Source organism: Urocitellus parryii, chromosome 7 (assembly GCF_045843805.1).
Source record: "Urocitellus parryii isolate mUroPar1 chromosome 7, mUroPar1.hap1, whole genome shotgun sequence".
Classification (NCBI taxonomy): Eukaryota; Metazoa; Chordata; class Mammalia; order Rodentia; family Sciuridae; genus Urocitellus; species Urocitellus parryii.
Window position 1 is genome coordinate 132,651,197 of NC_135537.1, and position 26,700 is coordinate 132,677,896.

The window sequence follows — 26,700 nt, forward strand, 5'->3', positions numbered from 1 at the left end:
TGCTCACTCAGGAAAGTTATGTAAGGGTAGTGGTGGAAAAGGGCCCTGCTTGCTCTTTCTTTTTTGATGTTGGGGATTGAACCCAGGGGCACTTAAACACTGAGCCATATCCCCAGGCCTTTTTATTTTGAGACAGGGTCTCACTAAGTTACTTAGGGCTTTGGTAAGTTGCAGAGGCTGGCTTTGAACTTGTAATCTTCCTGTTTCAGCCTCTTGAGTTGCCACGATTACAGGCATATGACACTGTGCCTAGCCTTGCTTGCTATTTCTAAGGTACACCAGCCGTGAGAATGTTAACTGCTCAAAAACTAAAAAAAAAAAAAAAAAAAAAAAAAAAAAAGTCGGAATAAAGCTCTCCCCTAATGTTAGGAAGACCTGGGCAAAAGAACAAATAGATGTCACATGTCTGCCTAAATTATTTAATATTGCAAACCACTCCAGTTAACTGATAACCTTAATATAGTCTATTCTTCTATTTTGACAAATATGCTATCTTTAATGACCCTGAAGAGTGGCCTTGAATTTAGATTTGCTGGACTCCTGGGCTTTATGCAATAGAATGAGGTGGTGAGGGTAGCATAAGCTCTGGCTGAACTATTGGCCCATGGCTCACATATCTTCTTTTTTTTTTTTACCTTAGTCTTGCACCACCAGGAATCTGTGGACATAACAGCTTAAATATTCAGGTGCTGTGGCCACCTCCTCAAAACTTAGCTGCCCTTTGATACTTTAGGGAATGCCCAGATTCTGCCCTAGCAAGAAAGAACTTGGGAAAGAGGCCACTGCTTCAGTCATCTGGGGAGGGAATTCTGGGGTCACACGTTCCCAGCACTTGGTCCTAATGTGCCAGATTCTATTAAGTACTCACTCTAGGGTAAGCCGGGGTGGGTAGAGAGGAGCCTGTGAAGTATGGGGCCTAGGGCAGGACCAGGTATAAAAACAGTACTTTCTGTATATTATTTCTCTTTTCCTGTCCTGAGTACAGGCAATGTCTGGCTGTATCCCTAGCAAGCTCTTTCTGTGCCTGGCAACTAAAAGAGTTATTGCTTAATGGAAACTAAACCAGCCTCTGCAACACAAGACTGGCCCCAGTTCTGTCGGAAACAGTTTTTCCTAAAAATTTTTTTTATCCTATTTAAACTGTTCTTAGCCGTTATTAGAATGGATGTTCCAAGAGATTAAGTGACTCTCCCAAGGTCACACAGTTAGGGAGATAGAGGATTGATTTACTCTCCACCATTCGGTCTCTTCTCGTCCTTTTCTTTTTTTCTTTTTTGCCTCAGTGCTGGAAGCGGACCCTCCCGGAGGCCGAGCCTTTCCCGCTGGAGTTGCAAATTCACTTCTTCCTCTGTATTAAACCTCCCTCCAGTGCCGCGTCTATCGACCCCTCCCCTCCACTCCAGAGCCTAACCTCCCCGCGCTACCCCCACCCTCGCGAAGCCCCTCCCCTCCCCTCAGGCCAACGTCACGTGCCGCCCCATCCCCCCGCGCCTGCGCAGTGCTTATTTCCCGCTGTCAGGATGAGGAGGCGGAGGTCGGCGCTCGGGTCCGTCTCTGCCCGCGGCTGTGGCGGTGCCGGCGGCTCCAGCCTTAGCGGTTCCTCCCTGGGCAGCGGCGGCGGCGGCTCGGTCGACGCCTCCTCCGCCAGCTGAGCCCGCGGCATCCCGGGACGCCGCTTCCCCTCCCATCCCCGCTCCCCGAGGCCGGTCCCTGGCCATGGCGCAGCCGGGCCCGGCTCCCCAGCCTGACGGTGAGGCGCCCACCATGGCAGGCGCGGCGGGCGCGGCCTGCCCGGCGCCGGCGACGTGGGGGAACCTTGGGGCGTGCGGCGGGAAGGGCGTGCGCAGGCCCCGGGGGTGACCCCGCCGGGCGGAGGCGGGAGCGCGCGGGACCGGCGCGGGCGGCGCGCGAAGGCGGCGCGGGGGCCTGGGCGGCCGTAGCTGGGGAGGGGGCGAGAGGCTTCGGCTGCAGCACCCGCAGGCGGGCCGAGAGAAGGGCGTGGGGAGGCTGCGGGGACCTGGGAGAAGCAGGGGAGCGAGGTGAGGAAGCTGCTGTGCGACCGGCACGTGGGTTCCGTGGGGAGGATGGAGACCGGGAACATGTGCTGTATTCGTTAATGGAAAAAAAAAACAACACAAAAAACCCAACAACAAAATCTTGGTTGTGCTGATGTATCCTTTCACACCAGCTCCCTCCTCCCAAGTCCACGCTCTTTGCACCCAGTTTTGTGGCATACAACTAGTTCGGATCAGTAAATGGATTTAGTAGCATTCCTTGAGTGGCAGTGTTCCTTAATGGTTAAATGCTAGGGCTTGGGATCCTTCACCAACAAACTCTGACCATATTATCCTCTTAGAGCCTCAGTATATTCAGATGAGGTTAATTTCTGCCTGTTTTATTTATTAAGATGGTAACGTTATTTACTTAACCGATAGCTTTGTATTTTTCTGAGAGTGTTAGGAATAATGAGAATACCGAAATCGAGAAATGTTTATTATTAAATATTAAATATTTTTGTGGTGGAGGAAATTGAACCCAGGGCCTCATGCCTGCTAGGCAAGTGCTCTACCATTGAACCACACCCCCAGCCCTATTATTATTTTCAAAGAGATCTGGTTCTCTCTTACCCAGGTTGACCTCCTTTTGGGTTCAGAAGATCCCCCAGAGTAGCAGGGATTACAGGTGCTCACTCAGAGTTTGTTTTTTTTTTTTTTTTAGTTGCAGATGGACACAATACCTTTATTTTTATGTGGTGCTGATGATCGAACCCAGTGCCTCACACAGGCCAGGCAAGCGCTCTACCACTGAGCCACAACCCCAGCCCAGCTCTTTCTTAGAGCATTTATGTTCTTGGGAGGAAATAGAGCCTCATCCTGAATGATCCAAGTTAGTTGTCAGAGCCCTTCATGACTCTCAGGGAAGTGGACTAAGCTCTGCTTCAGAGGTTGACCACATTTACCCAGAATTTACTACTTGGAGTTATGTTTGGAAAGAATATGCTTAGTCTTTGTCAAGAGCCTCCTTTATGTAGTGAATGTATAATCGACCTTTGTGCCTAGCATCTTTGAGTGTGAGTAGAATGTTGAGATAGGGTGCTTGGCATAGAAGCTACTTAAAAATTTGCTTTGCCCAGGGTAGACTCTTGTAATAACCTTTCATGAAAACCTTACTGTTTGTTCTTGCCTTTGGGGAACTGGAAACAATGTTATCAGATTTTAAGGCTTCTGCTCTCTTTGCACTCCAAAGCCTGTTAGCCTGAAATGTTGGGTTATATTAGTTGCCTAAGGTAAGATGTCCAGCACCCAAAGTGGACATAAGAATCACCTTGCTGGTTCTATTCCAGCAGAGGAGAAGGGAGGCATGTCTGGTGGGTTGTCGGAGGAAACCTAGGATGTTTTCAGGTGACAATTTATTCCTCACCTTTTGCATTTGATGCCAGGGAAGAAAACTTAGCACTTGACAAACCTTTGATACTGCAGAGTGAGGCAGAATACAGAGAAAGCTCAGTGGCTTCTGTCTCTGATCTGGGGTGCTAGGTATGCCTTGCTGCTTCTGCTTTCTCTTGAGTTGCATGGAAACAAATGGCTAGGGCAGCTCAGGTGACATGACAGTCTGTGATCTAAATTCTCTGCCTCTTTCAAGATGTGAAATGGTCTTCCTTGTAAATAGAAGTGACTAAGCACTTGAAAGAGGCTAGGAAAACATTAGCTTTGGGAAATCTTGTATTCTTGCTATTCTTAGTGCAAGTTTATTTCCTATTTTTCAAGTCTTATGACTATTGGATGAGATTTAGCTTGCATAAATTGCAGTTTTTATTATGAATTAATGTAGTAAATGGGTGGCTACAGCTACTGATCACAGAAGGATAGAATTTCCTGTGTTTTGAGTGCTTTGTATCATTGTCTGCTTCATAATTCATCTTAGGATTTAATTTTTCTCTGCAGTTGAACTCATTGGTCATAAGCACACTTGAATTTCCTAGCTTCTGCTGATTTAAAAAACAAAACTATTGCAGAATTCTTTTGCATGAAACTGACAGTAAAAGGTAACTGCTTAGTCTTTGATTTTGTTTGCTTTTATTCCATTTCAAAAGCAATTGTCTTTTATGACATTTGTTTTCCTTTTTGACATATATTGAATTTCTTTTCATGGGATTAAGAAAAGAATAGATTTGTGTGTAAATTGATAGGATGAAATGTTATTTAAAATTTCTCTTTAATTCCTTATTTTATAGATTTTTGAAAAAGTCTTGCTTTTTTTTGGATGGTTCATCTTAGTTTACTCATTTAGATTAATGGTAATTGAGTAGTCATATTTCAGTTGATTAATTTGTTTTCCCTTGAGAACTCAAAGATTGTAGAAATCTTCGTATTTTAACTTAAATTATATTTTAGAAGCATTTATTCTAATTTTACTTCATTACTTTATTTAAGCTTTCTATTTTTTATAATCCCTCCATTAAAAATACATATATATGGGGGCTGTGGTTGTAGCTCAATGGTAGATCACTTGCCTAGCATATGTGAGGCATTGGGTTCGATCCTCAGCATGACATAAATATAAGTAAAATAAAGGTATTCTGTCACCTACAACTAAAAAAAAATATATGTATATATAGTGGGGAGAGGAGAGGGCCTGGGGAGAGCAAGCCCTCCAGGTATGGTGGCATAGGCCTGTAACTCAGCTTCTTGGGAGTCTTGAGTTAGGAGGGTGGCAAGTTCAAGGTCAGGCTGGATAACTTAGTGAGACCCTATCTCAAAATAAAAAAGCTGGAGATATGGCTCAGTGGTAAAGGGTCCGTGGGTTCAATTCTCAGTTAGAAAAAAGAAAGGACTGGGATGTAGCACCAAAAAAAAAAAAAAAGTATGTGTGTATATAGAAAGGATTTTGAACGTTTTCACCATAAATGATGGTAAAAGATAATATGTTTAAAATGATTTAAACATTTCACATTACATACAACTATCAAAATGTGACATGGTATGCTTTTTTTTTTTTTTAAGAGAGAGTGAGAGAGGAGAGAGAGAGAGAGAGAGAGAATTTTTAATATTTATTTTTTAGTTCTCGGCGGACACAACATCTTTGTTGGTATGTGGTGCTGAGGATCGAACCCGGGCCGCACGCATGCCAGGCCAGCGCGCTACCGCTTGAGCCACCTCCCCAGCCCGTGGTATGCTTTTTTAAAAAAATATTTTTAAAAACTGTCGATGGACCTTTATTTATTAATTTATTTATATGTGGTGCTGAGAATCAAACCCAGTGCCTCACAGGTGCTAGGCAAGAGCTCTACCACTGAGCCACAACCCCAGTCCCATGGTACGCTTTTTTTTTTTTTTTAAAGAGAGAATGAGAGAGAGAGAATTTTTAATATTTATTTTTTAGTTCTTGGCAGACACAACATTTTTGTTGGTATGTGGTGCTGAGGATCGAACCCGGGTCGCACGCACGCATGCCAGGCAAGCGTGCTACCGCTTGAGCCACATCCCCAGCCCCCATGGTACGCTTTTAATATGTGCAACTTTTATGCTTTTATGTATCAGAAAAAAAAATGTATATATTAAAATGTAGAAGTATGTTTTCCTTCATTTCCCAGAGGTAACCACTCAATAAGTTTTCTGTTAGTTACATAGACTCAGGTTACCTTTTATCCCTGCTAGACATGGCTTGCGTACATAGTTCTACAACTTGCCTGTTTCACTTAACAATGTTAGCATCATAATTACTGTTCATGGACCATGTAAATGACCATGGAATGTTATATAAGCTTTGTTGGTAATATCTCAGGAAATCTTCATGTTAGTGAAGTGGATATTGCTTCTGTTTTAGTGATGAGGAAACTGAAACAGAGAAGTTAAAGAAATATGCCTTAAGTTATACAGCTAGTAAATAGGGGACCCAGAATTCAAATAGGCTCTTTGATGCCCGCACCCTCTGACTGAGTTGTTAGACCATATGGAGCACTTCCATGTCAGGATTATAAGTCTGTCTCATCCTTGTTAACCCCACTACCTCACCTCCACCTCAAGGGGTGGAACTCAGGTACTTTACCATTGAGCCACCTCCCCAGCCCTTTATTATTTATTATTTTTTGGTACTGGGGATTGAACCCAAGGGTGCTTAACCACTGAGTCACATCCCCAGCCTTTTTTTATTTTTTGAGACAGGGCCTCACTAAGTTGCTGGCCTTGTGATCCTCTTGCCTGGGCCTCCTCAGTTGTTGGGATTATAGGTGCATGCCATCATGCCCAGCCCAGCCCTTTATTTTTTATTTTGAAACAGTGTCTCATTAAGTTGCTCAGGCAGGCCTTGATTTTGTGGTCTCCCTCCTGTATCTCCCAAAAGCTGGGATTTTCTGATTGGTTTTTTTTTTTAAAGTATACTTTTTTTTTTGGTGGTGGTATTGGGGATTGAACCCAGGGGTAATCTACCAGCCTTTTTTTTTGATACTAATGATTGAACTCAGGGACACTTAGCCACTGAGCCACATCCCTAGCCCTTTGTTTTTTTTTTTTTTTGTATTTTATTTAGAGACAGGGTCTTGCTAAGTTGCTAAAGCTAGCTTTGAACTTATGATCCTCCTGCCTTAGCCTCCTGAGCTGCTGTGATCACAGGTTTGTGCTATTTCACCCGGCCCTTTTTAAATTTTTTATTTTGATACAAGGACTTGCTCAGTTGCTCAGGCTGGCCTTGAACTTGTGATCCTCATGGCACAGTCTCAAGTCACTGGGATTACAGGTGTATGCCATCACACCCAGCTAAAAAATGTGGTATTCTTCATTTAACTAGTAGTTGGGTATCTACATCATGCCAAGCCCTCTGTTAGTCTCTAGGAAATGCAGGGATGAAGTAAACCAGACCTAGTCCCTATTCCTACGTGTGAATGATTTAGTCATTAATTAGAGATCTCATAGGTATAAAACCATTTATTTATTCAATTAATATGAATGTGTACTACTTTCCAGGCACAGTTCTAGGTATTTGGAATACCTCAGTGAGTAACACAGATAATAATGCTGCCCTAGTGGGACAAAAAGATGCTAAACAACAAACATGAAAGATGGATTGTTAGGTGAAAAGTGCATAGAAACAAAAAAAGAACAGAATAAAGGGAATGGGTGGGGCTGGCCTTAAATAGAGTAAAATGGTAATCTTACTGAGAAAATGACAGTTGTGCAAACACTTGAAGGAGGGAGACTGAAGGAATCTGGACAAAGAGTGTTACAGAGAGATCTTTTTTTATTTTTTTGCAAATACCTTGAAGGAGCATGTCTGCCATGTTGGAGATCAGTGTGACCAGAATGGTAATGAGAGAGAGGAAAGTAATAGGATATGAGATCAGAGAGGCAATGAGGTAGGGGTATATTTTTGTAGGGCCCTAGAAGCAATATTAAATATTGGCTTTCACTATGGGGAACCATTGAAAAAGTTTTGAACAGAAGAGTGATATGATCTGACTTAAGTTTTTAAAAAATTACTCTGGTTGCTGGATTGGCAGTAAGGTAATAGGGAAACAAGGGAAGCATGAATCCAGGAAAAAGATGTTGGGTTTTGGAGAAGGAAGTATTGATGGAAGTTACATTTTGAAAGTATGGCCAATAGGGTTTTTCTGATACATTGGATATGGGGTGGAAGAGAAAGAGCGGAGTCAAGGAATTCTAAAGGTTTTTAGCTCGAACAACTGTGAGATATACATAGTATTATGATGCCTGTAATTGAGGAAGGTATTTGACTCATTGAGGAGAGGTTGGGAAAGGTTTCTGAGGAAGTGGTCCTGAATCTGAGATATAATGGATGAACAGGAGTCCCTTTCTTAGAGGAAGCAGGATGAGTAAGAGAACTGAAGAAAGGTCTGTGTGCCTGGACTAGAGAGAGAGAACAAGTGTGTAAAATGGGCATGGGCTAGCCTGTGTGGCCTTTTATCCTTAGAGCTGTAGAGGAAGCCATTCTCTAAGTAGGTTTTAAGCAGGTAGATGACATGTTAACTTTGTAATTTGCACTTTGCTAATCATTAGTAATCATATTGGTATGTGGGTTGTCGTCATCGGTCGTGTGTCCCCCCCGCCCCGCGCGCAACACACACACACACACACACACACACACACTTAAAATTTTTTTTATTTGGAGACAGGGTCTCACTAAGTAAGTTGTGGAGGCTGGCCTGGAATTTGGGATTCCCCCTTGTCTCAGCCTCTCAAGTATCTGGAATTACAGAAGTGTGCCACCTGGCTTGGCTGATTATATTGTTAATTATAGCATATTTTTAGCTTATTGGCCATCTTTATTTCTTTTATGAATTGGCAATTTAAATCTATTTTCTTTTTCTTTTTTTGTATCAGGGATTGAACCCAGGGGTGCTTATTCACTGTGCCACATCCCCAACACATTTTTTTTTTAAATTTAAATTTTTATTTTTTTTAGTCATACATGATAGCAGAATGTATTTTGACATATAATACATACATGCCCAACACATTTTTTATTTTGAGATAGGGTGTCACTAAATTGCTTAGTTCCCTGCTAAATTGCTTAGACTGGCTTTGAACTCATCCTCTTGCCTCAGCCTACTGAGCTGCTGGGATTGCAAGTGTGCACCACCATGCCCAGCCTCTTTTTTTTCCCCCCTATTGGATTGTTCTTTTCACATTAATTTAAGGTGGTCTTTGTAAACTATATTAGCTTTTCTGTATGTTTTAGAAATTTTGGTCTCCAAGTTTGTTGTTTATCTTTTATTCTGCAGAATGCAGTTTTTATGTAGATCTTACTATTGTTTTCATTTGTGGTGCTGAGTTTCTTGTTTTATGAGGAAGGTCTCCCCAGTTCTCTTGCTGTCCACCTCACATCTCTTTCTACACCTTTATAGTTGTCATTTGTCTAGTATTTTAATTCATCTGGAGTTTATTTTTAAGTTTAAACAGTGGAAGTTTAATATAAAGGATCATTAACAGATTACCTGGTAAAGAGAAAAGAAAATCTCACAGAAAGCAGTAATAATAGAGAGGAGTAGCCACTTTTCCAGGGCTGAGAAAGAGCAAGGAAGGAGCATATCTAGAAGAAGCAGTTTTCAGAACTGAGATCCAGACCAGGGTGAAGAGGACAAAACTGTGGCTTTTTACAGGACAGAGTTCATTGACGTGCTACTACAGCAGAACTTGCTTGTAAACAAACAGCTTCGTAGATTGCTGCGGGAAATTGTCTATATCTGGAGTTTATTTTTGCTATGACATAGGGATATGAGCTTATTTTTGCCCCAAATGGACAGCCAGTTGTCTTAACACTATTTATTCAAATAATCCTTGCATTTGGTCACAGGGGGTTGAACCCTTGTGTGCTCTATCACTGAGCTATAGCTCCAGTCTTTTTTATTTTTATTTTGAGACAGTCTTGCTAAATTGACCATGCTGTCTTCGAACTTGCAATCCTGCCATACTCACCTGAGTAGCTGGGATTACAGGCATGCGCTACTGAGTGTAGTTTATCTATTTTTTAAATCAGTTTTCTGTATTTTTTTAATTGTATCTGGAATGGTACCTGATACATGGTAGTCACTGAGTGAAAATTGAATTAGTGTTATAATATAGAAGACAATAATGAAAGAATAGAAATACAACCTTTATAAAGGAGGTGAGCCTTTGGGAGTGGGATTATGGGGAATGATAATATTCAAATTTATGTATGTAAACATATGCATTACTTTTATAAGACTCTGCACATATACATATATGCTTATTTTTTTCTCTACATATTATGTTGGTGCATTATAGTTGTACATGGTGATGAATTTTGGTATGTATTTGTACATGCACACAATATAACAATGTAATTGAGCCAATATCACTCCCCATTATTTTTAATTTTTCTTTTTTGTGGTACTGGAGATTGAATCCAGGAGTGCTTTACCACTGAGCTACATTCCTAATCCTTATTCTCTTTTGATACAACATCTCACTGAGTTGCCAAGGCTGGCCCCCTGTCTCAGCTTCCCAAGTTGCCAGAATTACAAGCATTTGTTACCTGCCTGGCTGTGCCTTGTTTATTGCGTGAAATTTGATATGTTCTTGTATAGTCGTTATAACAATAATGAGTTTAGTCTTTATAATAATATCTACTAGGCATTTATTGTTTATTTTTGTGTGGTACTGTTGTGCCAGATAATGTGTGTTTGGAGAATAGAAATTAATCATGTACAAGCCCAGTGTGGTGTGTGCTGTAATTCCAGTGACTTGGCATGCTGGGGCAGGAGGACCCCAAGTTCCAGGCCAGCCGTGGCAACTTAGTAAGTTGCAAAATAAAAAATAGTTTAAAAGAAAAAAAGGTGGGGTGGGGATGTAACTCAGTGGTGGTAGTGTCCCTGAGTTCATCCCTAGTACTGGAAAAAAAACACCCCAAATTTTTAATAGTTTTATGTGCTCTAAAGGAATAGGCTTTAGTAACATGTGAACTGAGAAGGTGCCCAGTGAGAAAATGGAAATTGTCAGTGCTATTGGATTTAAGGAAGAAAAGGAAGAGCTGTGAAGAAAGATCTTTTTTAAAAATGATTTTATTAGTATATTATAATTATATATAAATGGGGTTCATTTTGATATAATCATACTCATAGAAGATAATTTGTTCCATTTCAGTCCCCAGTACTTCGTTATCCCTCCTCTCTCTCTCCCTGTTGAAGGAAGGTATCTTCGGTCAATTTTGTCATTAGACACCTGAATCTCTTTCAAGTGGTAGCCTGAGTTCTGTTCCTTTTGGAGAGGATCTTACTACCTCCTAGTTTAACTGGGTCTGATACTTATTTTACCTTTAATTAAATTGAAACTTGCCTCACTCTAACTTCTACCTATTGTTTTATAATCTCTTCCCTAGAACCACTCGGAGGAAAAGATTTTTTTCTACATATTGGTCCTGAAGAAAATTTTTTTTAGTTGTAGATGGACCACAGTACTTTCATTTTATTTTTATGTGGTGCTGAGGGTCTAACCAGTGCCTCACATGTGCTACGCATGTGTTCTACCACTGAACTACAACCCCACTCCCTAGTCCTGAAGAAACGTGATGATAATCCTTTTTTCCCAAAGTATTTTGTTTATTTCTCCTAATATATGAATTGAACCTACTTGATGTTCTTTTGGTTCTTTTTTTTTAAAATTGTAGATGGACATAGTACCTTTATTTTGTTTATGTGGTGCTGAGGATCGCCAGGCAAGGGCTCTATCACTGAGCCACAACCCCAGCCCTCTTTTGGTTCTCTTTCAGAGAGATTCCAGTTGTTAATGACTTTTGATGGTACTGATGTTCTAGATCTCCTTACACAAAGTAGTGGAGTCATAAAACTGAAAGGAATCCTGGACACTCAGTGTCTTTCTCATTTTACAGATTAGGAAACTAAGTACCAAATAGAAGTGATTTGCATTATAGTAAAGCCAGTACTAGAATTTAGGAGTAGCAAGGAGCCCTCACCTCTTTGCTGGTTACTGTTTCTTTTTATGTAGAATAAGCTTTCTTTTGAACCAGATGTTTCCTGGAAAGAATCATGAATTAATAGAGACTGATTATAGTCAGAACACTTAAGACTGTCTTGATAATCATTTCTTTTTCTTTAATACATTTATTTATTTATTTTGGTGTTGGAGATCAGACCCCAGGCCTTATGTATGCAAAGCATGCATTCTACCACTGAGCTATACCTGTAGCCCCAGTACTTCCATTTTTAAAAGATAATTTATTGTGTGTGCTTATTGATAATGGGTATTGCATTGGAGATAATATAGCAAAATGAAATGGTCCTTATGAGGCTTAAAAGTCTAATGCTGAATATAGATACCACAAGGAAAGAACAATTCTGATAGTGGTGTATCTTTCTCTCTGTGTGTCAAAAGTATAGACAGATTTATTTAGGAAAGTGGATAACCTAGCCAAGGAGAATGGGGTATTCTCAAGAGAGATACCTTTGGGGTAAAGCAAGGAATACACATTTAAGGGAGAACATCAGGCTAGTGTATGAGTGGTAATTATTTGTTGAAGGAAAGTCAAACAAAAGCATGCAGTTACAATTATGTGGTAATTCTTTCCCATTCACTCCCCCGCCTCTGTGTGTGTGTGTGTGTGTGTGTGTGTGTATGTAAATATAAAATGTGTGTGTGGGGTGTGTGTGTGTGTGTGTTTCTTTGGTACTTAAATCCAGGGGTGCTGTACCACTGAACTGCATTTCCAATGCCCCACATAGCCTTTGAGATAGTCTTTCGAAGTTGCTTAGGCTGGCCTTGAACCTGAAAACCTGCCTGAGCATACTCAGTAGCTGGGATTTCAGGTGTGCATCACTTTCCCTGGCTCCAGTCACAATATTTTGTTAATCCAGCAGAGACATTTTATGAAGAGTATTGAGAGTTATGTAGAATTTTGTTTTCCTGTTTCAGATAGCACCTGTAGCTACTTCCCTATGAGCTACATATCTAACCCTTTAAAAAAATTTTTTTAGACAGATTCTTTTGTAAAATTTTTGTTTATTTATTTTAGTTAGGTATATATGACAGCAGAATGCATTTTGATTCATTGTACACAACTGCAGCACACCTTTTCATTTCTCTGTACACGATGTAGCATTGCACCAAATATGCAGTCATACATGTAACTATTGCCCTACAATAGTTGAGACAGGTTTTTGCTAAGTTTCCTAGGCTGGCCCCACGCTTGCCATCCTCCTGTTTTAGTCTCCCACTTTGGTGGGATTATAGGTGTGCACTACTGTGCCCAGCTTGTATAGATATTTTGAAAGATGGAGAAAAAATGGATAATTTCCTGGACATATGAAAAACCTGCCAAGATTGAATCATGAAGAAAAGAAATCTAAACAGTCCAATAATGAGTAAGAAGATTAAATTGGTAATAAAAAGTCTCCCAAGAGAAAAGTCCAGAACCTGATGGCTTTACTGCTGAATTCTACCAAACATTTACAGAAGAATTGACATTAGTTCTTCTCAAACATTATGAAAATTGAATGCCAATATCACCATGCTACCTAAATCAGGCAAGAATACAAGAAAGAAAGAAAAACAGGCCAATACCCTTGATGAACACAGAGGCAAAAATCTTCAACAGAAAATTAGCAAACCAAATTCAATAAATTAACAAGATTATTCACCCTGACAAAGTAGGATTGAATGATGATGTTTCAACATAGGAAACTCAGTAGAAGTGATCTCACCAACATAAAATCATTTCAATAGATGCAGATAAAGCATATTTGACAAAATTCAATATCCCTTCATGATCAAAACACAAGAAATTAGGTCTAGAAGAAAAAAAACCTCAACACAATAAAGGCCAGAGATGACAAAACCATAGTAAATATATTGAATAGGGAAGAGTTGAAAGCTTTTTCTTAATGTCTGGAACAAGACAGGGATGCCCATGTTCACCACATTAAAAAAATTTTTTTTAGTTGTAGATGGACACAATGCCTTTATTTCGTTTATTTATTTTTATGTGGTGCTGAGGATCAAACCCAGTGCCTCACACATGTGAGGCAAGCACTCTACCGTTGAGCTACAACCCCAGTCCCATCACTTTAAAAATAAATAAGTAAATAAATAAATTTCTTTATAAATTACTGTCTCAGCCATACTCTTAGGTAGCAACATAATGGACTAACATTTTTCTGTTTATGCTATAAACAAACTATTTCAAACTTCGTGGCTTAAAATAACACACTTCTATTAACCTTTACTTCTAGAGGCCAGAAGCTTGGAATTGGCTTCACTGAGCTGAAATCAAGCTGTTTGCAGGCTCCTATTGGAGGTTTTAGGAGAGAATCCGTTTCCTTACCTTTTCCAGCTTCTAGAATCTGCTGCATTTCTGGACTCATGGCTCCTTCCATCTTTAAGCCAGAAGGGTGGCATCTTCAAATCTCTCTGACTGCCTCTTCTGCTTCCCTCTTCAAGGAAATTTGGGGTACATTTGGCCCATTCAGATAATACAGGATAATCCCCCACATTTACAGTGAGATTATTAACCTTGATTCTATTTGCAATCTTAATTCTTCTTGGCCATGTATCCTAACATTCACAGGTTACAGGTAGCAGAATGTAGGCATCTTTGGGTACCATTATGTGCCCACATTTTTTTTATCTCTTCATATTCATTATATGATAGGAAAATTTAAACTTTTAAATCTAAATTCCTGGATTTTTAAAAATTCTTTTTAGATGTGCATGACAGTAGAATGTATTTTGATATATTATACATAAATGGATATAACTTCCCATTCTTGTGGTTGTCATATTTACCACTTCTGTTTGGAATAGTACTGGAATTACTGAAGCCCTTACCTAGAGCTTTAGGCAAGAGAAAGTATTAAAAGGAATCTAATTTGAAAGGAAGAAGTTAAACTGCCCTAGTTTGCTAATGATATATTTAAAAACCCTCAAACTCTACCAAATAAACTGTTAGAATGTATAAAATAATTCAGTAAAGTTGCAGGCACACAACAACATTACAAAAATTAATAGTGTTTCTGTGTACTAACAACAGATTATCTGAAAAAGAAGTGAAGAAAACAGTTTCATTTACAATAGCTACAGAAAACAATTTAGGAAAAAGTTTAGCTAAGGAAGTAAAAGATCTTAGCACTAAAAATTTTGAAACATTGATGAAAGATGATATAAATGGAAATATATTCCATGTTCATGGATTGGAAGAATTAATATTGTTTAAATGTCCATACCAAAAGCAATCTATGGATTAATTGAAATTCTCATCAAACTACCCATAATATTCATTAGAGAAATATGAAACACTAGTAAGATTTGTATAGAATCAGAAAAAATCCTGCATAGCCTAAGCAACTCTGAACAAAAATAATAAAGCTGGAAGCATCATGCTGTTTGGTATCAAAATATGCCAGGAACCTATAGTAATCAAAACAATGTGATATTGGCTTAAAAACTGACACGTAGACCAATGGAACAGAATAGAGCATCTGGAAATAAGTCCACATGCACAACAGAACTGATTTTCAACAAAGATGCCAAGAATACATAGGCAAATGATGTCAGAACACTGAATATCCACAAGCAGAGAATGAAATTAGACCTTTTTACCATGTACAAAAATTAACTCAAAGTTGATGAAGGGCTGTGTATGGTGGGTGGCACAAGCCTATAATTCAAGCTGCTTGGGAGGCTGATGCAGGATCACAAGTTTGAGGCCAGCCTGGGCAACTTAGCAAGACCCTGTCTCCAAATAAAAGGATGGGGATGGAACTCAGATTTACTTGCCTAGCATATGCACTTGGCCTCTAAGTTCAATCTCCAGTATTGCCAAAATAAATAAATACAAACAAAAGCCAGTCAAGGACATAAATGTAAGGTCCCAAACTATGAAACTACTAGAAGAAAAAGGGGGAAATCTCCACATTATTCTGGTCAGTGATTTTTTTTTTAAATGTGACCTCAGATATCTAGCATAGACAACAAAAGCAAAAGTAGACCAATGAGAGAACATCAGACTAAGAAGCAAATGCAAAGGGAAGGAAACGATAGTGAAGAAAACCTACATAGTGGGAGACAAGATCTGGAAACCAGACATTAAAGGGTTAATATCCGTGATATATAAGGAACTCTATAGCAAGAAAACAATCCAGTTTTAAAAAAATGAGCAAAACACCTGAATAGATATTCCTCAAAATAAGATATACAGATGGCCAACAGGTATATGAAAAAATGTGCACTGTTGCTAATTAAGGAAATATAAATCAAAACCACAGTGAAATAACACCTCACTCCAGTTAGAATGATAGTTGTCAAGAAGATAAAAGATTACTGGGTTCAGTGGTGCATGCCTGAGGATTGCAAGTTTATGGCCAACCAACCTCAGCAACCTAGACCCTGTCTCCAAAAAAAAAAAAAAAAAAAGAAAAGTGCTCAGTGGTAAAGCGCCCGTAAGTTCAGTTCCCAATGTTGTTATGTATTTTTATTTTATTTATAATAGGAAGTGCCAATTTGGTTTTAGGTAGGTTACTCTGGAGTACTAGTAGAGCAGCCATGTAGAAATATATAGTAAATAGCTAGAAATATAGGCCTAGAGTTCAGGGAAGAAGTCGGTGATGTAGATGTATTTTGGGAGTGAATTGGCTTATAAATCATGAAAGATGAACAGTGCTCAGGGAGAAAAGTATAGGTGATAAGGAAGGCCACAGATAAACCAATAGGTTGGATGAAGAACGGAAGCCAGTGAACCTGGTTAGAAAGATTAGTAGGAGAAATCAACACTAGAGAAAGTCTGAGGGAGGAGAGGGAATGATCATCAATCTGAATGAATATTGCAGAGAATTCAGATAATATCACTAAAATCAGCAATTAAGCGATTATCAAGACCTCTAAGAAGAATTTCAATAAAGAAGGAGTAAATAGGGGCTGGGGATGTGGCTCAAGCGGTAGCGCGCTGGCCTGGCATGCGTGCGGCCCGGGTTCGATCCTCAGCACCACATATAAACAAAGATGTTGTGTCCGCCGAAAACTAAAACAATAAATATTAAAAACTTCTCTCTCTCTCTCTCTCTCTCTCTCTCTCTCTCTCTCTCTCTCTCTCTCCCCCTCTCCCCCCCTCTCCCCCCCTCTCCCTCTCCCTCTCCCTCTCCCTCTCTCACTCTCTCTTTAAAAAAAAAAAGGAGTAAATAGGCAGCATGTGTAGACTAAACTTTTTAAGTTATGGAGATAAGCATAAAAGTAGGACAGTCACTTCATGGAATAGAAAGGTAGGTGTGTGTGTGTGTGTGTGTGTGTGTGTGTGTGTAAGAAAGAAGAGAAATTTAAATAATTGGATGCTGGGGAAACTACCAGTGGAAAGGGAGAGCCTGAAAATGTAAAAATAAGGAGATGATAGGTGGGACTAGGCCTCAGGAAAATGGAGAGTAGATGAGATGGATCAAGAGGATGAGTCAGTAGGAGAGACAGGGACCTTATCCTTCATAACAGAAGAGAGGAAAGGATGAGTGAGAAAACTGAGGTAGAAGAGACTGACTAGATATACTCTGCATACCTTTATTTCCTTCCTTCCTTCCTTCCTTCCTCCCCCCCCCCCCACAGTTGCTTAACCTCTGGAGGCACATCCCCAGCCCTTTTTATTGTTACTATTAAGGTCTCACTATTTTCTTCTGGGTCTTTCCTGGGGTATTTTTTGTTGTTGTAGATGGACACAATAACTTTATTTTATTTTTACATGGTGCTGAGGATTGAACCCAGTGTCTCAAATGTGCTAGGCAAGTGCTGTACCACTGAGCCACAACCCTAGACCCCCTCCTGGGTTATCTTAACTAAAGAACACAAAATAATTTGGCCATTTTCCCAATTATCCTAAATATGTTATAACTAGTACCATTATTGATATGCAGAGAAGAAGTTAATTATTTATATATATAAACTGCCCTGGGCATTAGAGCTTAGTTCTTTCATGGAAACTGCGGTAAAAATGACTGGTAGAGTAATAATAAGTGCAGGATATGATTAGGTTTGTATTATAAATTTGATGAATTGTGGGGAGCAGACCATGATGTGAGTTTCTGTTCCTTTGGTTAAAGCAATCAAAGATTGAGATGAACTTTTTTTCCCTTTTTAGCCTCAGTTGATGTCTACTTTCTGCTACCCCTCTTCATCTCGATCTTGTTTCCCCAGCTTTCTAAATTAATCAAGTGTCAGAATATTTCTGAAACTGCTGCTTTATTTTAATACACTGTGAACCTGTTAGGGCTCTGCAGAGTGTCATGAAAGGACATTAACAGTTTAAGTCTGTCTCTATTGCAAGAAAATGTTTTGCAAACAGATGGAAATCTAGTTTCTTTAGAAAATTTCCATTCTTTTGTGATAGTATTAAGTATGAGTATTCTTAATTTTATTGGGCCCATATTACTTCCCCTCTTCACCTTGGTTCTAGGCTCTTTGAATAAATCAAAATGGGCTGATTTATCTGTACACAAAAGATCTTAAGATATTGAGGAGCTTTCTTTTCATTTGGGCATTTCTTCACATGAGGGTACAATACCTGCAGCATGTTGTACTTGTCTCCTGTTAAGTTTCTGTTAACTCCTGCTACATTTAAGCTAGCCAGATACTGTAATACCATGAGTTTGCTAGTGTTCTTCTTAAATTGGTACATCAAAAATTGGCAAAAACATTCCATATATAGAACCTATGTGACTTGTGCAAAGAACAGTAAAAACATTTCTTTCTCAATAAGAACCCTTAACTATCTTCAGTGTAGACCAACTTCCCTCAGTTTTGTTTGGTGGGGTATGGGGATTGAATTCAGGGGAATTGTACCACTGAGCTACATCCCCACTGTTTTTAATTTTATTTTTGATACAGGATCTAAGTTGTCCAGGGGAACCTTTAACTTTTGATTCTCTTGCCTCAGCCACTGGAGTATCTGAAATTACAGGCTTCCCACCGTTCTTGGCCCTCAATTTGTTTTAATCCACTGTTATCACATTCATAATAAAAATAGCAGTTCCCTAATGACATATGATACTAAACATCTTTTTATATGTCTACTCACCATCTGTATATCTTCTTTGATGAGGTATCCATTTAGATCGCATCCATTTTTTCATTGGGTTGTTCATTTTTCCATTGTTGAATTTTAAGAGTTATTTTTACATTTTATATTTTGGATAACTGCCCTTTCTTTATCAGATATGACATTTGCAAATAATTTTTATGGCTTGTCTTTTTTTTTTTTTTTTTTTTTTGGTACAGAGGTGCTTAATCACTGAATCACATTCCCAGCCCTATTTTTTATTTTATTTAGAGACAGGGTCTTGCTGAATTGCTTAGGGCCTTGATAAGTTGCTGGCTTTGTATTTTCAATCCTTTTGCCTCAGCTTCCCCAGCCTCTGAGACTATAGACGTGTGCCACTGTACCTGGCATGACTTGTCTTTTCATTCTCTTGACAGTGTCTTTGGTGTAGCAGAAGGTTTTAATTTTAATGAAGTCCAATTTATCAGTTGTTTCTTTTAGGGATTAAACTTTTGGTGTTATATCCGAAAAGTCATCTCCAAAGCCAAGATCATCCAGATTTTTCTCCCATGTTGTATTAAGAAATTTATAGTTTTGCATTTATTTTAGGTCTGTGATCTCTTTTGAGTTTATTTTTTTTTGTGAAGAATGTAAGGGCAGTGTCTAGGGTCATTTTTCTGCATGTGAATATGCAGTTGTTCTAGCACCATTTGTTAAATTGTTAAATTTAACAAGGGCCTTGTTACATTTCTGAGGTTGGACTTGAACTTGCAATCCTCCTGCCTCAGCCTCCTGAGTTGCTGGGATTATATATATCCACCACCATGCCCAGCCTTTTTTCTTCTTTTTTAATATTTTTAGTTATAGATGGACACAATATCTTTATTTTATTTTTTTTAATGTAGTGCTGAGAATCAAACCTAGTGTTTCACACATGTTAGGTAACCATTCTACTGCTGAACCACAACCCAACCCCAGATACAATTCTTAATGAAATTAATATTTTTTTGCATCAAAAGTAATACTTTTGGGGAAACAATTTGTAAGTGTTTGAAACAATTTGAAAGGAAAATCCATATGGAAGCTAATAAACTTTATTTACTTTGGTACTGGGGATTGGACCTAGGGATGCTCTACCACTGAGCTACATCCCCATATCTTTTTATTTTTTATTTTGAGACAGGGTCTTACTAAGTGGGCAGGCTGGTTTATGATCCTCCTTGCCTTGACCTCCCAAGTCACTGGGATTATCAGCATGTATCACTGTGCCTGTCCTGTCCTTTGTCTTAATATAGCTTTTGGGGTAATTTTTGTATAGGGAAATCTGTGATTCATTTGAACAACTTTTTTTTGGTAATGCTTTGACAGTTTCATATACCTATTCTATCTATCTTGGCTGGGTGTGAAGGCTCATGTTTGTAATGCTAGTGATCTGGGAAGGCTAATGCAGGATTACAAATTCTTGAGCCTCTGGTATTACAGGTGTATGCGACTGCACCTGACTCAATATCATTTTTAATCAAGTTATTTATTTTTGCCAGGTGTGTTGGTACATGCCTGTAATCCCAGTAACTTGGGAGGCTGAGGCAGGAGGATTGAAAATTCAAGGCTAGCCCCAGCAATTTAGTGAAGCCCTTAGCAATTTAGGCCTATCTTAAAAAATCTAAAAGGGCCAGGGATGTGGCTCAGTGATAATCCCAGTACCCTCCCCCCCCCAAAAAAAAAAATATTTCTTTGTGAGCTGTTTTTCAAGTTAGGTCTTTTACATTTTATATTGCTATTTTTCTTTTCTGCAACAGTTATAATTTTAGACAAAATTTATTGCGCATTGCAAACAACTCAGGAAACAAAAGCATTATAAGACTTTTTTTTTTGGTACTAGGTATTGAACCCAGGGGCAGTTTACCACTGAGCTACATCTCCAGTACTTTTTTTTTGTATTTTGAGACATGGTCTCACTAAGTTGATTTGTCATTCTCCTGCTTAGTCTCCTGAGTCACTGGGATTTCAGTTGTGTGCCACAGTGCCCAGCCATTATAACACTTTTACAGCCTGTTGTTTTCCACTTAAATAAAGTGATGATTGACATATTATTAAATACCATTATTTTAAACAGTACTCAACAACTAATAATATTCTAATGAATGGAATTCATTATGTTTAATCTTCTGATAAATATTTAAAATTAATTAAAAGGGTTTTTTTTCTCATTCCAAATGATCCTATCATAAACATCTGAATATCTTCTCTCTTAATTATTTGTCCCAATACTTCAATCTAATCTGTTGTTTCAAATGTTATATATACTTAAAAATTGATACTTTTGATATATTTAAATTTTGACCCTTTTTTGGCATCCGGCATTGGAACCCAGGAGTCCAACAACTCCAGCCCGTTTTATTTTGAGACAGGGTCTTGCTAAATTGCTTAGGGCCTTGCTAAATTGCTGAGGCTGACTTTGAACTTGTGATCTTATTCTCCCAAGACTCTGGGATTACAAGCATGCACCACAGTGCCCAGCAGATGTATTCCTTTGTATGAGTTAGGAATACCTTTAACTGAAAGCAATTGGAATGTCAACTCCAGTGGCTTAAAAAAGTAAAAGGCTCAGATTTTTTTATGTTTAACACATTCATAAATAGGGCATTTTAAGGCTGGTTTGACTATTCAAATATGTCAGAGATTCAAATTTTTTGTTTTCTACTTTATCGTTAATGTTTTTTGTGGATCTTTCTTTCTAAAGAGATCACTACCAGGTTTGGGCATGTTCACACACTGCTGATGAGAGCAAAAACTATGACAACCTTATAGGACAAAATATTAATAAAGTATTAATCACATTTCATGTAGATTTAATAGAATTTGTGTTCTTTTTCAGGTTTCATCTTGAAATTTGTGAATACAATTTTTTTATACCTTTATTTTATTTATTTTTATGTGGTGCTAAGGATCGAACCCAGGGCCTCGAATATGCTAGGCAAGTGTACTACTGCTAAGCCACAATCCAAGCCCCTGTATACAATTTTTGTATTTTTTATTTTTAGAGATGGCATAGTCCCCCTTATCCATGGGGCCCCAGGTGGTTGCTTGAAACTCTGGATAGTACCAAACCTTATATACTATGTTTTTTTCCTCTATGTACATACTCATGATAAAATGTAATCTATAAATTAGTATGAAATTGATACTAATTATAAAATAGAATAATTATAAGAGTATAATAATTTAATTAAGTTACATGGATGTGTTCTTTCTCTCTCAAAATATCTTATTGTACTTTAATCTTTTTGCCTAAAGGAAGCACTTAATGGCTTCAGTTTGGCAAATACAAATTGCCAGCATCACTACTCTTATGTTTTAAAACCATTATTAAGTAAAATAAGGATTACTTAAACACAAGTACTGTGATACTGTGACAGTGGACCTGATAGCCTAGATGGCTACTGGGTAACTAAAGGGTGGCTGGTGTATATACCATAGATATGTTGGACAAAATTGATTTGTATCCTGGGCCGGTGGGAGTGGATGACATGAAATTTCATCATGCTATTCAGATCAGTGTACAATTTAATACTTCTTAAATGGAAGAATTCTATATTTCCTGCAGCTGACTCCTGGTAACTGAAACCATGGAAAGTGAAACCATAAAGGAGGACCACTGTATTGGCTTTTCCTAATGTTTTAGAAATTTAACTGATACTGTAGTCAGTATTCTTACAATTAAAGCTTTATACATCATCTATGATTATTTCTTTATGTTAAGTTCCTGGCAGTGAAATTGCTTAAAAAATAAACAAAATGTTAAGAGTTTTACTATTGATTATCACATCGCCGTCTGTCTTGAAATGTACCCTGGATTTTTAAGATCATGTGTAAGGAGACAACTGTCTTTAAAAGAAGAGTTTATTACTTATAGATCCCAGGAGAAAGGGCATGCCTTGCCACATAGAGCTACCCAAGTGAGAAGCAGAAAGATCACAGGACAGCACCGGCCAGACCTTTATAGTGGTTTCTATGGGAAGGAATGGACAGGGCAGGTAAAGTACACAAGTCCTGAGCAAGTTTAAGATTGGATAGTTTGAATATTGTTGGGGTATTTCTAACTGTAGGGGTAGTCTTTAGTTGTTACCTGGCCCTTGGAGTGATTAGGGCTTGAGCAATTGTGGCTTGATGTGCCTTAGACAAAAGAGGTGGTTGGTTTGCAAATGAAAGGTATACTCTTGTCCGGTGGGAGGGAGGAATTGTTTGCTCTCAATATTTGATGATTCTTAGAGGGGCAGTTTCCCTGTTAAACATTATTTCTACAACGTCAAAGAGTTATATTGAAAATAAGAAATATGATTAACATTTTATTAATATTTTGTCCTATAAGGTTGTCAGAGGTTTTGCTCTCATCAGCAGTGTGTGAGCATGCCAATACCTGGTAGTGGTATCTTTAGAAAGAGATCCACAAAAACATTATCTATTTTTGTTTTGTTTTCATTTCATGGTGCTGGGGATCAAACCCAGGGCCTTCCTTGCACGTGCTAGGCAACACTCTATCACCAAGCCCCCAAAATAGGATTTTTTTTTTTTTTTTGTACTAGGAATTGAATCAGGAGCACTTTACCACTGAGCTATACCCCCAGTCCTTTTTATTTTGAGACATGTTCTTGATAAGTTGCTGAGGCTAGCCTTAAACTTTTGATCCTCCTGTTGCAGCCTCCTGAGTCACCGGGATTACATGCATGTGCCACCATCTCTGGCAAGTTAGCTAATTTTGATGAGCAAAAAAATATTGTTTAAATTTATTTCTTTGGTTTCTGTTGGAATTTGGAGTTATTTTGCAAGTTATCTTTTTACTGATATGAAGAGCTTTCTGCACAAGGACATTACTCCAACCTTTTTTTTCTGGGGGGGGGGCGCTGAAATTCTATTGCCATAATTTGAGTTGGTTTGTCAAAATTATCAAAGGAAAACAAGTGATGGAATTGTGGGATTAATGTGGACATTGGTACCTTTCATCACCTAATGTGACTATGTAACTGATGCAAACATTGGTATCTATGGACCTTGTTTATTTTTTGAAGATCCTTGAAGATTGTACAGAAGACACTTAAAGATAAAGCTTTTTCTTTTTATTCCCATAATTAGAATATTTCTTGTTTGGTGATAAGAAAGTAGAAGTCTTTTTGTTTGAGTATTATTGAGAGACCAGGTTGATTTGGAACAAGAAATCAAATTTATTTACTTATGACTCTCTGCTTAATTAACAAAAAAAGTTTTTAGAACTTTAACTCTGGCGACATGCGAGCCTGAGGCAGGAGGATAACAAGTTTGAGGCCAACCTGGGCAACCTAGTAAGACCCTATCTCAAAATAAAAAGGGTTGGGGTTGTAGCTCAATTGACAGAGCACCCCTGGGTTCAATTTCCAGTAGTACCAAAAACAAAACACTCCCAAACAACCCCCCAAGTAAAAACCTCTCAAAGCCCAACAGTATAATGCCCTTATTTTTATAGAGGAAACTAATTTATAATTAAATAATCTGTATTTCATGTAAATGAACAGTGGGAATACATTAAAAGAACACCTTTAGGAGAGATGGTATTATATTTGTAACTACTGCTCATGTGATATATGAATCTTCTATATTAGTGTCTTATATTAAATACTTGTAGTCAAAGAGAAATCCAACTAGGTCAGTTCAACATGTCAGTGTTTGAACTCTGCCACTTATTAGCTATATAACAACAGAGAGATTATTCAGTCTCTTGGGGAATATTTTTGTTTAACTGGGGGGATGATGCCTGCATTGTTCATTGTTTTGAAGATTTATTTAGCCAGTATATAAAATTACTTTTCTGACACTCGATAAAGAGCTTTGTTTGGATTATTTAATCTTTACATCCTAAGCAGAAGTACTATTACTGCTCCTATTTTTGCATATAGAGCAAAGGAATCAGTTTATAAGTGGTAGAGCTGGGATTCAAATCCTAGTTTAATTCTGGAGCCTGTTTTCCCAACTATTATGTTATACTGTTTCCCATAAAATACGAGGCATATCATTGATACTTAATTTTTTATCTTCTGTTATTTTCTGTTTCATTTTTTTTGTGCAATACGGTTAATACTGCATCAGTAGTCTATTGAACATTCACTCACATCCAGTCATCCCAAAATAATTGCCCTAAAAATACTACCTCTTCTTTGTTCTCCCAACTCTTAAATCTTAACATTAGTATTCTGTCCTTGAAACTTTGACCTGTTGGTTCTTATGTTCCCCTCCTTAGACACACAGTTAATCTTCTTCATCCACATGTAGGTAAGATGGGTATTTCTTAAAATTCAAATCCATATCTATGAACTTGATATTTCTGAAAAGCTCATAAATAATGCATTCAACTTTCCTTGTAAATAAAATATGATCCTCATGTTTTTATTACTTATTTATGATGAACTTTTATTCTGATAAGTAATCCATGGTATAGAATATGTAGCTATAGAGTAACCTTTTTTATAATACAAGTGTGGGGAAAAGAATAATTATGTCTACATTTAAAATTTTGTGTTAAAGGATAATAAATACATGGGGAAGTTGATTGTTTTTTGGTTTAATCAAACATGGTTCTAAGAGATGGTTTTTGTTGCATTAGGCATTTCCCCCTAAAATGGTAAAGATATTCAGAATATTTTAATCCAACTACAATTTTATATTAAAAGAAGTTAATAAGGGCATATGTGTGTATGTGTGTTTTGGTGGTGATACAGGGGCCTTATCCGTGCTAGGCAGGTACTCCGCCAAGCTACATACCACCCTAATAATTAAAAATTTTAAATTAATAGTTCTCTATTGTGAAGTATATGTGTGTGTGTGTGTGTGTGTGTGTGTGTATGTATGTATGTGTATGTGTATAATGCCCCATTAACTGGAATGGTGGAGCAGTGGTATTATATGGGTAAATTATTTTTTGGTAAAACCCTCAGGTACAGAAATGACAAAATGGAAATAAAGATTAGCCTGACTCCTTTGTCTTATTTAAAAACATTTTTATGCTGGGCACAGTGGTACATGCCTGTAATCCCAGCTGCTTGCATGTTTGAAGCAGGACGATCACAAATTTGAGGCCAGCCTTAGCAGTTTATCAAGGCACATGAACTTAAGAGTAATCCTGACTCAAAAAATAAAAGGGACTAGGGATGTAGCTCAATGGTTAAGTGCCCCTGGTTCAATTTCAGGTTACTCACCCCTGCCTGCCAAAAAACCCCAAACAACAACCAAACAAAAACCAGCTTTATGTGGAACTTTTTAAAGTTGAAAATATTCACTTAAAAAGCAAAAGATTAGTATGTAGATTTACCACCTTCCACATGTCATGATTGTTAATGAACAATAGCACCTCCATATATGTATTTTATATATATATACCATATATGTGCGCGCACACACACACACACACACACACACACACACGTATATATACTGGGGATGGAACCTAGGACACTTTGTCACTGAGCTACATCTCTAGCATTTATTTTTATTTTGAGAAGCCATCTTGCCCAGACTGGCCTTGAGTTTATAACCCTTCTGCCTCAGCCTCATGGGCTGCTGGGGTTACTGGCATGTGCCATCACACCTGGCTTCTATAGTATATTTCAGCTGTATAATTGATTCTAAAAGAATCCTGTTTTAGCCCTTTTTCATGGTTACATTGTCACTGGGTGTTCCATTTGGCAATATATATGATGATAATAAAGGAATAAACCCTGCAAAACGGTTAATACTGCATCAGTGGTCTATTGAACATTCACTCACATCCAGTCATCCCAAAATAATTGCCCTAAATATACTATCTCTTCTTTGCTCTCCTGCCCCCTCATTATTATCCCAGACCTTCCTGTTTTCCCTTTCCTGAGCCTACTGATTTTTTTCTCTATTTGTATTTCCATTCTTATCTTTTCTATTATACTGCAAAAAAAAACTATTAATTTTTCACAGTTATTTCCCTTTTGTATTTTTGCTTTTTCTCAAAGTATTTTTTTTTACTTGTGTGTCTTAATTTGTTATCTTGCTTGAATATGAACATTTGAAAATGTGTGGATTATTACACATAAGTAGCTTATGAGCATTTTAGAAAGTAAAGTGATATAGTTGTTACTAGAATGAATCCCCAGAAAAAGTTGGACCAAATGAACATCTTCATTTCTTCTTAGCAGAATTAAG

General features: G+C 38.1%; 1 protein-coding gene across 1 annotated transcript in view; it reads left to right on the forward strand.

Annotated features, from left to right (window-relative positions):
• The first annotated feature begins 1,506 nt into the window (after positions 1 to 1,506).
• Rabep1 (rabaptin, RAB GTPase binding effector protein 1) overlaps positions 1,507 to 26,700 on the forward strand; it is a 97,483-nt gene continuing 72,289 nt past the window's right edge. The window contains exon 1 of the mRNA XM_026393895.2: positions 1,507 to 1,750. Coding sequence (XP_026249680.1) covers positions 1,717 to 1,750 — 34 coding nt within the window. The 5' untranslated portion in view covers positions 1,507 to 1,716. The remainder of the gene's footprint in view (positions 1,751 to 26,700) is intronic.